General features: G+C 33.2%; 1 protein-coding gene across 1 annotated transcript; it reads right to left on the bottom strand.

The window, feature by feature from the left end:
- Window positions 1-268: 268 nt before the first annotated feature.
- On the bottom strand, window positions 269-4,224 carry LOC132617753 (nudix hydrolase 2-like). Its single transcript, XM_060332826.1, has 9 exons — window positions 3,925-4,224; window positions 3,569-3,751; window positions 2,929-2,994; window positions 2,450-2,587; window positions 1,809-1,886; window positions 1,668-1,718; window positions 1,477-1,511; window positions 914-1,022; window positions 269-828 (listed from the first exon to the last, which is right to left on the bottom strand). Exons 1-9 carry the CDS (start codon window positions 3,964-3,966, stop codon window positions 619-621), a joined length of 912 nt encoding a protein of 303 aa, XP_060188809.1. The 5' UTR covers window positions 3,967-4,224; the 3' UTR covers window positions 269-618.
- Window positions 4,225-13,862: the final 9,638 nt, after the last annotated feature.

Below are 13,862 nucleotides of genomic sequence, written 5' to 3'. Positions count from 1 at the left end.
CTACAGTCAAACCCCTCTATAGTTGTGTTCATCCTTTATAACGATATTTCACTATAATAATCATTTAGCCCTGTAACTAATCTTTCATATTATGTTATAATATATGCTCTTTATAACAATAAAAAAATATCTGGACAAACAACGCTTCTACAGAGATGTTTGACTGTATATTATCCTTTTATACATTAGACCTCATCAGAATTCTTTCTTTTTGTTTTTCGTATTAAGTGCAGTCAATAAAATTATAATACCCCAAACATGTATTCCGTAAGTTCCAAATGGGGCAAGAATTTTACATTATAAAGTAAATGAATAAAGAATAAGAGACGAAAGCAAGCAAAATGGAAGAAGCTATGCTTTCTGCGTTTCATCGGATTTACATAACATACTTAGAAAATACATATTGTTTGAGTTTACGACCAATCGATCGAAATAAGTACAATTAAACACCAATCATCAAATTAGGTGAATATAATTACACAGAACCTTATGCAAGCACTTATCTTACTTCTTTAGTTTTAGAGGACGCCTATAACTAAATGGACCTAAATGGAGCGGTATAGATAAAAAGGGAACGTACAGTCAATCTGGCAATTTTGATGGACCTACTCTGTTTCTTTATAGATTAATTGCGGAGTTTTCTTGGACCAGATCATCCTCGTTGAAATAGAGGTAACTCGCAGGATAGCCAAAATACGATTTAATCGGCACAGGCGTAAACCCCAGGTAATCCCCTTCTGCCTTTGCCAAGCATAGATCTTTGATGTATTTGAAAATGCCATGTTTCTGAATTAAAGGTTGAGAAGCATACTGTTCTAGTGACATCCACTGCAAGGCAGTAATATTGCGAAATATTTGTTAATTAGGACTTGCGGACAGTGTAACGCATCCGTAAAATAATCTCTAGAAATACCTGAACTGCCTCAATTTCTAAATCTTGCTTTTGTAAGTTAAACGTAAGAGGGCGCATCATGCAAATGAAGAACAAGTCTGACTTTCCAAAAAATGACTTGTGCATCTGCCTGCCAACAAGAAATGTCATGATCCCATATATTCTAGGTTCTGAAACATCAAAAAAAATTACATCAATTCTCCAGATACTCCTCCTAGTCAATAAGTCTCATTTAATCGTACATGAATTCTCTAACGCATACAAAAGTTACAACTTATAGAACTTTTAATAGTTTAAACATATGAACATTTCATTTCAAAAAGCTATTTAATTATCTTTTGATTTTCACCATGGAAAGTGGTTAACCTCCTAGGTAAACCAAACAACATAGTCAAATTAGAGGAAAGGCAGTAGTTGCAAAATTGTCTGCACTTGCACTACTTTTCTCTTTCTTTACACATGATATATCGAAATGAGTAAACCCGCGACCGAGTGAACAAACAACTAAGGTATATCACATTGAACTTGAATCAATTCCTTTCTTTTCCCAGTCACAGAATCAGAAAAAGATACGAATTTCCTACCTGAATGCAAGCACTTCCAAAAATTCTGTTTCAATCTGCATCAAAAGAAACCCGGGATAATCTCAGAGAAAGGATAATGGTCATATGTATGACAGAAAATTTAGATGCACTAATTGATTGATTATGTAGCATTTCGGGTCAACTTCGACTGCTGAATATTTCGGTCTTCTATGTAGTACTTATATACTTACTCCTGTTTCTTCTTTCACTTCCCTTACTGCACCTTCAAATATATCCTCTGCCTGCAGGACAAAAATCTTAATCAGTTTAAGATTTCAAGTTGATGTATGACTTCTTTTTAAAGCTGGCTTTAGCTTCAACATTGAGCATACCTCTTCAACAACACCAGTAGGGATCTTCCAGATCCCTGTTCCCTTCATTCTGCCACTACTTTCTTGGACAACAAGCAACTGAAGCAAGAATTTGCAATTATAGAATGGATGGCAAATCTACGAAATAATTAACTCCAAGATGCTTAAGCATAGTAGTCCAAGACGAGAGACGTTTCTAATGATAAAGATATTTTCATGGAGAGTTACCACAGAGGGCCAAAAGATCTAGTTAGACAGAGATATCTGCAAAATAGGTTAGTGGATTCACCAACTATGATGCTAAATAGCTCTTTCTTTTTTTTAAATGCTAATTAGTGGCAGGTGCATTCACAATCATTATTCTTTGACTAAGAAGGGTAAGATGTTTGCAGAGAAACAGCTTTGACAAGTAGGAAGTTAAGTGACCAAATATATCAAATGGCAATAATACCAGCTCTATCAGAATGGCAGACTTTAAAGCAACCATTAGATCATCTTCAAAAATCATTTGATGCATCGAGACTATGATATACCATTTTAACATAAGTCTGAGATTCAAGGGAATGTCATATTGAGAATTGGAACAAACACATTCTAAGTGAACTACTATCATGTCCACATGGGTAACTACTAGAGCAGAACCAATAGCAGCTTCTAACTACCTCTCTTTTCTCATTCAAGACAATAGCACCAATACCCACTCGATGTGAAGCATTTGCAGGGATCGTATTCTCAGTTTCAGGAATCCAATACACAAGCATCAGGTAATGAGGTTCTGCATGGTGGTACCAGAACCCTTCCTGCACCCAATGTTAAAGATTTGGATCAACGACTGCACAGTTAATAAATTGTTTCGCAACTGAGCATTAGATAAGCGGCAGTTTTGACTTTTGAGTTTGTGAAATGATTGGTAAATACTTTCTCGCAGTCGATTTCTAAGAGCAAAGTTAAGTTCAGAGTTATAGTGATTATTTCAATTCAATTTGGATCAAGAAGACAATGTCTCATCATACAAATACTTGGGATTTGAACTTTATTTGTGTGTAATAATACGTTGAAGTATTTTAGCTGGAATTACATGAACTTCATATATCAAGATAAACTATATCATCCAAATTACAAGAAGTACAGAATACATTACCTTAACTGCAGTTTCAACCAGATTTACAAGTTCAATCGGCATTTTAATCCACACGCCTTTTTTCCCCTGCAAGATAATAAATGTCAACTAGTTGAAAAGAATTGAAAGAGAAAAAGGGAACCCAAGTCAACCATGTATACACAAGTACCCAAGCACACTGCTCTCATTGACTATATCATCTTGTTTATGTGTCGCTATACAATGCCACAACGTCATGCAAATTGAAAATTTTTAAACAGCCGTAAAGACTGCAGTTCCACACATGCCAATGCACAGAGTCACTTCTTGTAACAGCTTAAATCTTGTAGCCAAATAAGAAAATACTGGTATCTAGCTGATTTGATGCTGCCGTGACAGTCAAAAGAAAACATTTCTACTTTATATAATGCGACCCACAAACTCAGTGGTTACAAAAGTTCCCCCGTGTAGGAGAACATTTGCTTAAAGCACGCTTTACAAATAACTCGTTTTGAAAATCCTCCAAATGGTAGTAAATGGAAGACGTGTAGCCTATTGAACTTGCAAAGAAGAGCTAAGGAAAATTTAAAACCATAATTAAAAGGGCAGCTCTGATCTGGAGCGGAGTTAACAGAAAAATCATGCAAATCTTTGCTCCTAATAAGACTAACAAAATATATACCTGCAACTTCCATTGACGTAATGAACTTCTAAGCATGTTATGGAAGACATTTGGGTCCATAGGCTCCTCTAGTTCTATTATAACTCCTCCATGATCATCATTTACAGCTGGAAGCAACTGTACCTTCTTAACACAATTTTGAACTAACATCTGCTCCATAAGATCTGAATTTAGTCCCAAGTTCTGCAGCCAAATTTCCTAATTAAGCACCTGACAAACACAACAGGCTAGAAATGCAAGGAAATTCACGTGCCAAATTGACTTCTGATAACAATCTTGCACCAAACTAATTGAAATTGGCAATAAGCAAAAGCCAGAACCAAAGCTCCTGCACTAAACATTTTCTCGAAATATACCATTAATGACAAGCTACACATCTCATGGTGCTTATGAACCATTAAAATAGGACAACACTGTTGAATTGACTAATCTGAACAACCTTGGTCTAATATATTAAACTTCTAGAGAAGGTATACTTAATCAATTTTTTTCCTTTTAATGCCTGCAACACACTCTCAAGTGAGAACCTGATTTCCATCCTTTTTTATTTTTTATTTTTATAACCAAGCATGTAAATCTCTTTTTAATTTTTCTTCTCTTGACAGGCGATGGTGAGACTCTAACCAAAGCATCTGTCACGTTGAATGGGTGATGAAATTTAAATACAACAACAACAACATACCCAGTGTAATCTCACAAGTGGGATTTAGGGAGGTAGAGCGTGCGCAAACCTTACCTGGCTGTTTCTGAAAGACCCTCAGCTTAAGAAAAAGTAAGGCAAAAGGTCAGATAAGAATTGACGAAAGTAAAGAAGTCATCGCACACTACTATAAATAAGCATTATGAAGAAAAGTACCAGTAACTGCAGCAAACTAATACCATAAATGAAGTACAAGAGATAGCAGAGAGTAGCAGAGAATCGAAGCGCAGAAAACTATAAAGATAATACTACGCCAACTAGTATGCAAGCATACACGAGACAACGCTCTACGCTCAATTAAACTGTCAAATTTAAATATGACAATTTAATGACATAATTCAACATATAGTATAGCAGCAAAGACAATTTTCATAGGTGCTTTCTGAAACAGTAGAGATTACATAGTTCGAAAAGAGCAGGCAGATGATAAATTTCGAAATGGAGTTGACAGCACGGTTCTGTCTTTTCACTAATCAAATTGTTCGGTACCTAATGAATGAAAGTGACAGTGTTCGTTTGTCACAAATCAAATATACTTCCAGAGATAATAGAAAAATATCAACAAGTAAATCAAGGAGAAATTGGAAGAATTTCATTAAGCATATATTCCTCGAAGCTAACTAGACCAAGTGTTTGAACATAATTGCCAAAAGGCGCGTGACAACTTAATTTTCCCTTTAAAATTTCGTCTATATGACAGCTATTTCGTCTATATGACAGCTGACTTATTAATTTTGAGGTGTGCTTTGATACATATTTGGTGATAGTTCGGGTTGAAAATATAAACACCTAATAGTTTCGGGTAAAAAGTTCACAAAAAAGTGATACTTCAGGTGTGTTTTCTACCGCAAACAAAAAACAGAACAATGATGCTGATCAGCACGGTTCGTCTCTCACAAACCAAATTGCTCAGAACCTAATGAATGAAAGTGACACTGTTCGATTCTCACAAATCAAATATAATTCCATAAGTAATTAAACAAAAACAAAAACTACAAAATATGATATATTGAAAAACTTGAAGAGTACCTTTGAAAATGGAGCTCAACAATTTGAAAATGTGGCGAGTGCTAATATGATAGTGGTGCAAAATAAAGTTGAAGACGAGGAGTTTAAATAGACAGTGACTATCATGCGCCGTGTCCGTAATGATGGGCTTTCATTACCCGCGTTCCTCGGTCACTTCCTCTTATCCATAATAAATGTTACCGTACCAAAAAATAACGTATATTAAGAAATTAATAATATAATATAAAATTTATTATTAAGAATTTAATAATATCAAATTACTATATAATTTTTTTAATTATTATTTAGATATTATTATATTATTTAAGGATAGAATTGAAAAAAATTAATTAATTTATATTTTGATTTTCTAAAGTGATATTTATTATGAGAAAAAAAAATTTAACTGATAGATGAAGTAGTTGATTGTGTCATGTGGACCCAATTTCAAAAGCCGCCTGTGGATGACGTGGTGGGGGGTTTATACGCAATTAAAACAGGCCGCACTCGAATTTTTGAGATATTGATTGGCCACACATTTATATCCCTTCTTTTGTTTGGGCCTTCGGGGGGGAATTGCACGTGTAACCGATTTCAAGGTAAAAGATTGAGTGACAACCTGTTTTGATACCGTCATTTATAACGGCAAGCTTATTTTTCTCTTAAAAATATTTATTTTTTTAATAAATATTTCTTTTAAAAAAATAAGGTATTTGGTTAAATTTTTGAGAGAAAATAAGTATTTTTGAAGAGTAGTAGAAGTAATTTTTCAGAAGTTAAAAAGATAGTTTTTGCCCAAAAGTATAAAAAATACTTTTGAGAAAAATATACATAAAAACACTTTTTAAAAGTTTAATCAAACACTAATTATTGCTCAAAAATACTTTTTAAATTAATTGACCAAACACAAACTACTTTTAGCCAAAAATATTTTTTTGAAAAATACTTTTAAAATAAGTTACTTTTAGAAACTTGACCAAACAGACTATTGATATGTATCCGTTTTTAAAAACAATTTACATGCACCAACTTCAGATTTCAGGTAACTGAATTTAGGCTTGACAAAATCAAATTTTAACTAAAATGTCTGAAGTTACAGCATTTCTGTCTGGAGCTCATTCAAAGATGGTTGAACTTCAGTCATTTCTGCCTTCAGTCTTATGCGCATGAACTTCTGATAGAAATAGCTGAACTCCAGGCAAATGAAACTTCAAATATTTTGTCGGAAGTTAAACTTTGTCAAGATTAATTGTAGACATCGTATGTCCGAATTTGTTTGGAAAAAAAAAAAAGAGGCACAGGTTAAATGACAGCGCCAAATCGATATCCGTGCACATCGCTGGATTTCAAGACCCTTATCTATTGTATAACCAAAATTCATAATTTTCTTAAAAATGTTGCCGCTTTGAATTTATTTTCATATGCGTGAAACTTTAGACATATACGTTTAAAGTTGAGCTTGCAAGTCCCAAACTTCAGGCTCGTGCTTAAAGTTTGAAGTACTAAACATAGAGAGTTTTTACATGTTGAATTTTGATTTCAAGATCCTTCAATCCACTTTAAAACTTGCTTCACGATTGAAAATAATTATATGTGCACGAAAAAGAACATGAATAAGCAATTAGATATTGAGCATGAGATCCAGAGAGTACCGTCTTAAAGCATTCATTTTCATGCTTTTCATTTTTCAAAAAGCAGTCAATTAATTCAAAGTTGGTACTTTAGTGTTTGACCGCCAAACAACTCATCTACGTACCATGTAAATTCATTATCTCAATGTCATACTTATATGTTTATGCCAGTACGTTAAGTTTCGTTAATCTTTTATATGTTGGCCAAGGTGGTAGCAAAGTCGAAAATCGTTGTTATGTCTCGCAACAATTAACACATCTGGATATAACAATCTGGATATGGTGCATGTATTAATTGGAGTAATATCTAGTAGCATATGTTTTCAAGAAGGAGAAAGAGGAGAAGTGGAGGAGCAACAACAACGTTTTTGTATGAAATTTGTTAATATTAACTACTCCTATATGTTAAATCATTTTAAGAAATTGAATTTAACTTACATAGCATGGTGAAAATTGACTATATGATGCAATTTCTACAATTATTTTGAAAAAGCTGGGGTGCTTGGATTGGATTTAGTATTACAAGTTTTAGGGAAATTAGGTCCTTCGGGAAAGTACATAGTAATTTATTGTTTTATTTTACATGACACTCTATTTCTTGTTACTAAATTTATGGCATATTTTTTTTCAGGACTTTGCAAACCTAAAACGAAATCGAATTCCATCAAAAATTTAATTTTCGCAAGACCGAGTATTTTCGGGAGGAACATAAACAGCTAGCCATGTCTTATTAGTTGTATACATTTAGGAGGTGTAAGATAATTACCGCATATAATAGTTCTAGACTCTAAGCGAACATGACTCATCTTACAAATATTTTAACAAGTCATCTTTTAATTTGATTAAAGTTATAATTTTCCTTCACTCCTCTTTGTATTGTTAACTACAACTTTCATAAAAATTCTTTCGCTTGGACCATACTCCAAAACGAGACCTTATCCAAAATAAAAAAAGGAGATAGTAAAAGAACCGGTAACCAGCCCATGTTAATGGTGAAATAATAATCATCATTTTGAAGAATTCATACCCCAAATGAGTGGTCTTATGTACGGGTTAGGGCTCAGCTTTTCAAGTCAAGAGTCATTAGTGGAGTATCACAAGATCCAACTAGAATCTGTCTGTTTGAATGAAATTCAACGATGTTTGAAAATGGAGACTTGAGACTCACGGTAAAAATTATTTGAATGGAGAGACGTTTTGCATAAAAGTAATACTAATAACACGTTTTGCATAAATGGAGAAATCTTCTTAGTGAAAAATTCAAACGTTACGCTTGAATGGTGTAGGGGAAAATGGAAATATTTAGCCTAATAAATCACTTTGTTTCCTATTATAAAAAGGTGCTGATTTTAATTTTGCGTGCTTGACGAGACAAAAGAGTTCTAAAATTCACGAAATTGTGTAGAATGAATATAAGATCGATCATTTCACTTTTAATCTGAAATTTCAAATTTGAGTCTTGAAAATATTTTTTTAATTGAGAGAGCATTTTCCTTTAATGAATCTTATACAAGAATAATACTAATTAATCGAAACAAGTATGAACATCGGGTGATAAAATAAAAAAGTGCAAACTCGCATGGTCTGCCGGTCAATTTTGCCCAAGCAAAACTTGATTGACAAAAAGAAGATCGAAGAAAGTCAATGCTTTACACAGACCTCAACTTCAAGTCATTGAAATCAGTACACAAAAGGAGAGTTGTGCAAGTCATTGAAATAAGTACACAAAAGGTGAGTTGTGCTTCTCATTAATACGAGGTCTCCTTCTAGATTTACACAGACCTCAACTTCAAGTCATTCAAATCAGTACACAAAAGGAGAGTTGTGCAAGTCATTGAAATAAGTACACAAAAGGTGAGTTGTGCTTCTCATTAATCCGAGGTCTCCTTCTAGATTCATCAGATTCCTGCTGCAAAGTAGGAAAAAACGGTCATAGTAAATGGAAAAAATGGCCCCACAAGAATTAGTATGAAAGTTCATGATTATTTTATAGATTGAGATTTATTTACTGAAAAATCATGATAAAATAATAAAAACTCTTTCATTCTTAGTCAAAAATTTCATGTTTGAGCCCCTAAATATAAAATCGCTTTTGGTAGAGATGTTTTTATCCCAAATCGAAATTTTCCGACACGAATTCTAGTTAATAAGACCGCAAAATAGATATTGAACTCTGGTTAAAAATCAAAACAAGAAACAAATTAAGTTGTTTAGCTAATGTGTTTGTGATCATTTTACTCTTAACTGATTTTTGGTTCGAGTCTTATGAATGAATAATTTTTCGATAGAAGCACAATTCACTCCCACGTCTATCCGCCACAAATTTGAAATATTGATAATTATAATTAAATCGAAAAAATGAAAAGTATTTAGCACAAAGATTAAAATATTATTTACATATTGTACACCTCATCGGTGGGTTGTGGCTCATTTTTATCCTTGATTAAGAATTTCGAATTCAAGAATTTTTTGACGAAAAAAACACTTCACCCCCCTTAGTAGGTTTATACAATGCGAGTTCGAATTAATTGGGTTAGTATATTTTAGATACTGAATGAATTATGGGAAAATTACGTGTATATATATATATATATGTTAAGTAGAAATATTTACGAAACGTGACGATAGTTTTGCTTATTTACAAAACATAACGTATTTTACGAAACATGACGGATTTTCAGATATTTTTCATTTTTTTATTTTATTTATAGAAAATAATGTTTTTTAAAAAATTAAACTTTTAAAAAAATAATTTAAAAATAAATTTTTTTGCTCAAAGGCTTTCTTCCGAACACAGCCTCCCTACCTAAGGTAGGGGTAAGGTCTGCATACACTCTACCCTCCTCAGACCCCACATTGTGGGATTCATTGGTTATGTTGTTGTTGTTGCTCAAAGGCTTAAAAAAAATTTGTGTATGAAATGTGTATGTGTAAGCGAAAATTTTAATATAGTTTTTCATACACAAAATGTGAATGAAATTCTAAGTCTTGAGCGAGATATACACATTTCATATCATTCTCATACATAAATTTTTGAGCGTAATATTTAAGCTTTGATCGAAATATACACATTTCATACGTTTTTCATACACAAAATTTGAGCGAATTTTTCAAGCCTTGAGAAAGATATACGCATTTCATACACAAAAAATTAAGCGATTATTTTAAGTCTTGAATGTTGTATCAAAGTTGTATATAATATTGTTGTAGTTGTATTAATTTTAGAGAAATCTAACATGAAATTTATACACGAAAATGTGAGCGAAATTCTAAGCCTTGAGCGAGATACAAATTTCATACAATTTGGAGGTGATGTTTCAAGCCTTGAACGAGATATACACATTTCATACAGTTTTCATATACTAAAGTTTAAGCGTACTTTTTTAAGCCTTGAGCGAAATATACACATTTCAAATAACTTTCATACATAAATTTTTGTGTGAAAAAAAATAAAAAATTAAATAAAAATATATTTTTTAATTTTTTTCCTAAAAAAAGTATGTTTATTGTAAGGTTTGTAATGTTATGTTTTGTAAATAAAAAAATATCATCGCATTTCATAAATATTTTTCTTTAATACGTATATATACGTACTTTACCCATGATTAAATTGGGAAAATGGGAAGCTGTTTAGCAGAAATTTTTAACTAATGTATACTTATGGTAAAAGTATGGTAAACGGTTGTGGGCCTTCGCTCATCATTGTGTCCCTCATTTCTAGACACACTACTAGACCTCTGCGCATTCGAAGAAATTGCACGAATTGACCTGCAAATGAGCTGGTATTTAATTTTTGTCCTTTAAATGGGCTGGTATTTAATTATTGACCTTTAGCAATTGAATTTATGTCTAATGGACATAAATTATTTAATGGTGTGTGACATAATTAGTGGGAAATTATGATATGAAAGTATAAATTTATGCCCCGTAAAACAATTGTTTATTACGAGGGACAAAAATTAAAGACTAGCACAAATTTAGAGCATAAGTGTCAATGACTTATGGTCACATTTCCAATCATCGTCACTCTACTACATCTCTACATTCTACTTGCAGAGGTGACTAAATATTTAGTTTCAAATTTTCATTTTTCAAATTCAAAGAAACAACCACTCAAAAATTAGTTGTATTTGATTCTCGTACTCTAAATCTCATTATTCCTTTTTTAGGAAGAAAGAAATATTGTGAGGGGTTGAAAATTTGTTTAATCATCAAAGAGTGTGGCGAAATGAATGTGATTTATTCACTGTTAATCGGGCGTCTTCGGTTCAAGCTTGGGAATGTAAAAAAGTCCTAGTCAGGAGCGCTTCCATTTTAATCAGCATATATTGCGCCAATCCGGATTGTCCATTTATTAAATTTTGCATACGAAGTAGGTAAACTAGAAAAGAGAAAGAAACTTATTTTGTTATTCTTTAAAAAAAAAAAAAGGTAGAATGGCTTGTGAACAAAATAAGAGGGAAATTAAATGTTGTGGTGGAGTGGTAAGTACTACTGATGCACGTTTAGGACTGTGTGAAGTAGTTAAAGAGTTAGTTAGATATTTTCCAGAGTTAGTTACAAATTCCCAAAGTTAGTTAGAGCAGTCAGGTTCTAGAAATTAGTTGCACTGTTCACGTGATTAGTTAGAGTTAAGCTAGACGTTATGTTGATTGTATAAATACCCATTGTAACTGAGAATTAACATTCATTGATTATGATTCATTGATTGTGATAATAAAATCTTCTTCTCTCTCTTCTATATCATTCTTACTTAGCTATAATCTCGGATTACTTCCCCGACCTAGCCATCATCTTCCTCGAGTTCACTCATAGATTAAAAACTATACATTTCAATTTGATTGTACATCAATTGGTATCAGAGCTACTGATTCTCGGCAGTAGAATAATGACCAGAAGCAGCGAAATTGTTACTAGAAGCACACATCAAGATCGACCAGTTGAGGAAATTGAGGATAAACTGACACAGATTTAAGATCAATTACAGAAATTGATGGAGGGTATGAATAACATGAATGATCGCAATCTTATGGTTGATGAGGAGATGATGGAATTAAGAACAACTATTAATCAGTTGAATGGGAAAGGAAAGGAATAAGAAGTTAGAATGGCCGAATCTTCATTAGTGGATACGAACTGCTCTGTTGAATTTTTGCCAGAGATGAGGAAGGAAAATCACGCTAATCATACTCCCACGCATAATGGTAATTTCTTTACAAGATATTCTAGGTTGGAATTTCCCAAAATTTCTGGCCATGACTTAAGAACTTAGCTGTACAAAGTATATCAATTTTTTGCTATGGATGAAATACCTTTTGATCAAAGGGTTAAGGTTACTTCCATTCATCTGGAAGGAGAGGCCATAGCTTGGCATAGATCATACATAAAGGGTAGAAATTCAGTCTTTGATCCAACTTGGACTGAGAGATCCAACTTGGACTGAGTATGTGCTAGCTTTAAATAAAAGATTTGGTGAGGAGTCTGAAGATCATATGGAATCCTTGAAGAATTTAACTCAAACTGGTAGTGTTAGGGAGTATCAGGCCGAGTTTGATAGACTTTTGACAGTTGTGAATTTGGCAACTAAGAATACAATCAGTTGTTTTTTAGGAGGACTCAAACCTGAGTTGAACAAAGCAGTTAAGATTTAATCCCCATGAACACTTATGCAAGCTTATAAGATTTCAAGATTACAAGAGGAGATGTTTGAAGCTCAAGCCAAGACTTGGGGTTTGAAACCTATAACTAAGCCATTTCAAGGTGCTCTTTTGCCCACTCCAAGTCACTACAGACCATAAAACTTCCAAAAACCTTCCCTACCAAATTCCACATTCAAGAAACCTCTTGAAACCAATCTCAATAGACCTAACAAATTCAGTTCTGGTAGGAGATTAACCACAACTGAAATGGATGAAAAAAGAGCTGCTGGGTTGTGTTTTTTCTGTGATGAAAAATATGTGCCAGGGCATAATTGTAAAGCTAAGAAACAGTTATTCTTAGTGGATGTGGTGGAGGATGAAGGGTTGAATGAAAAAGATAAAGGAGAAATGATACATGACTTGCTGGATGTAACTGATTAGTTTATGGCTATATCTTTGCAAGCATTCACTGGAGTAACAGGCTATCAAACAATTAGAGTAATTGGATATCATGAAAAGAAGCCCTTACAAGTGCTTATTGACACTGGTAGCACACATAATTTCATTGACCAAGGGGTAGCTTCAAGTCTTGGATACAAGGCTAATCCTATCAATAAACAATATATTAGTGTGGCTGATGGAAGAAAAGTGCAGAAAACTTCAGTTTGTAAGAATTTACAGTGGTTACTACAAAGTACCACATTTTCTTCAGATTTCTTACTCTTGCCCCTAGGTAATGTTGATATTGTACTAGGAGTGCAATGGCTGAGTACTCTTGGAAGAATTCTGTTTGATTTTAAAAACAGATCCATTGAGTTTGTATACCAAGGGAAGAAAAATGTGTTAAGAGGTGTTGGTTCTCAACTCAAATCTGCTAAGGCAAAATCTTTACCCAAGGATGAAGGACAAGATGCTCAATTCTTCATGATGACCTTAGTCAACACTAAAGTAGAAGGATCTCAATGCCACAACATTCAAGCTGCTCAAGGTATTGAAATTTCACAAGAATTATCTACTTTGATAGATCAGTATTCTTGTATCTTTGAGATGCCTACTACATCGCCACCAAATAGAGGTTTATATGATCACAGAATTCCTCTCTTAGACACAGCTAATCCTATTAGTAAAAGACCTTATAGATATCCTGGTGTCAAAAAAGATATTAATGAGAAATTAGTACAAGAAATGATGGATCAAGGTATGATACAACATAGTACTAGTCCTTATGCATCTCCTGCGGTATTAGTGGGGAAAAAAGATGGCAGTTGGAGACTTTGTGTTGACTACAGAGATTTGAATCAAGTTATTGTGAAGGA

This window comes from Lycium barbarum, chromosome 11 (assembly GCF_019175385.1).
Source record: "Lycium barbarum isolate Lr01 chromosome 11, ASM1917538v2, whole genome shotgun sequence".
Lineage (NCBI taxonomy): Eukaryota > Viridiplantae > Streptophyta > Magnoliopsida > Solanales > Solanaceae > Lycium > Lycium barbarum.
The sequence above is the reverse complement of the archived record's forward strand: the minus strand, read 5'-3'. Positions and strand labels throughout refer to the sequence as shown.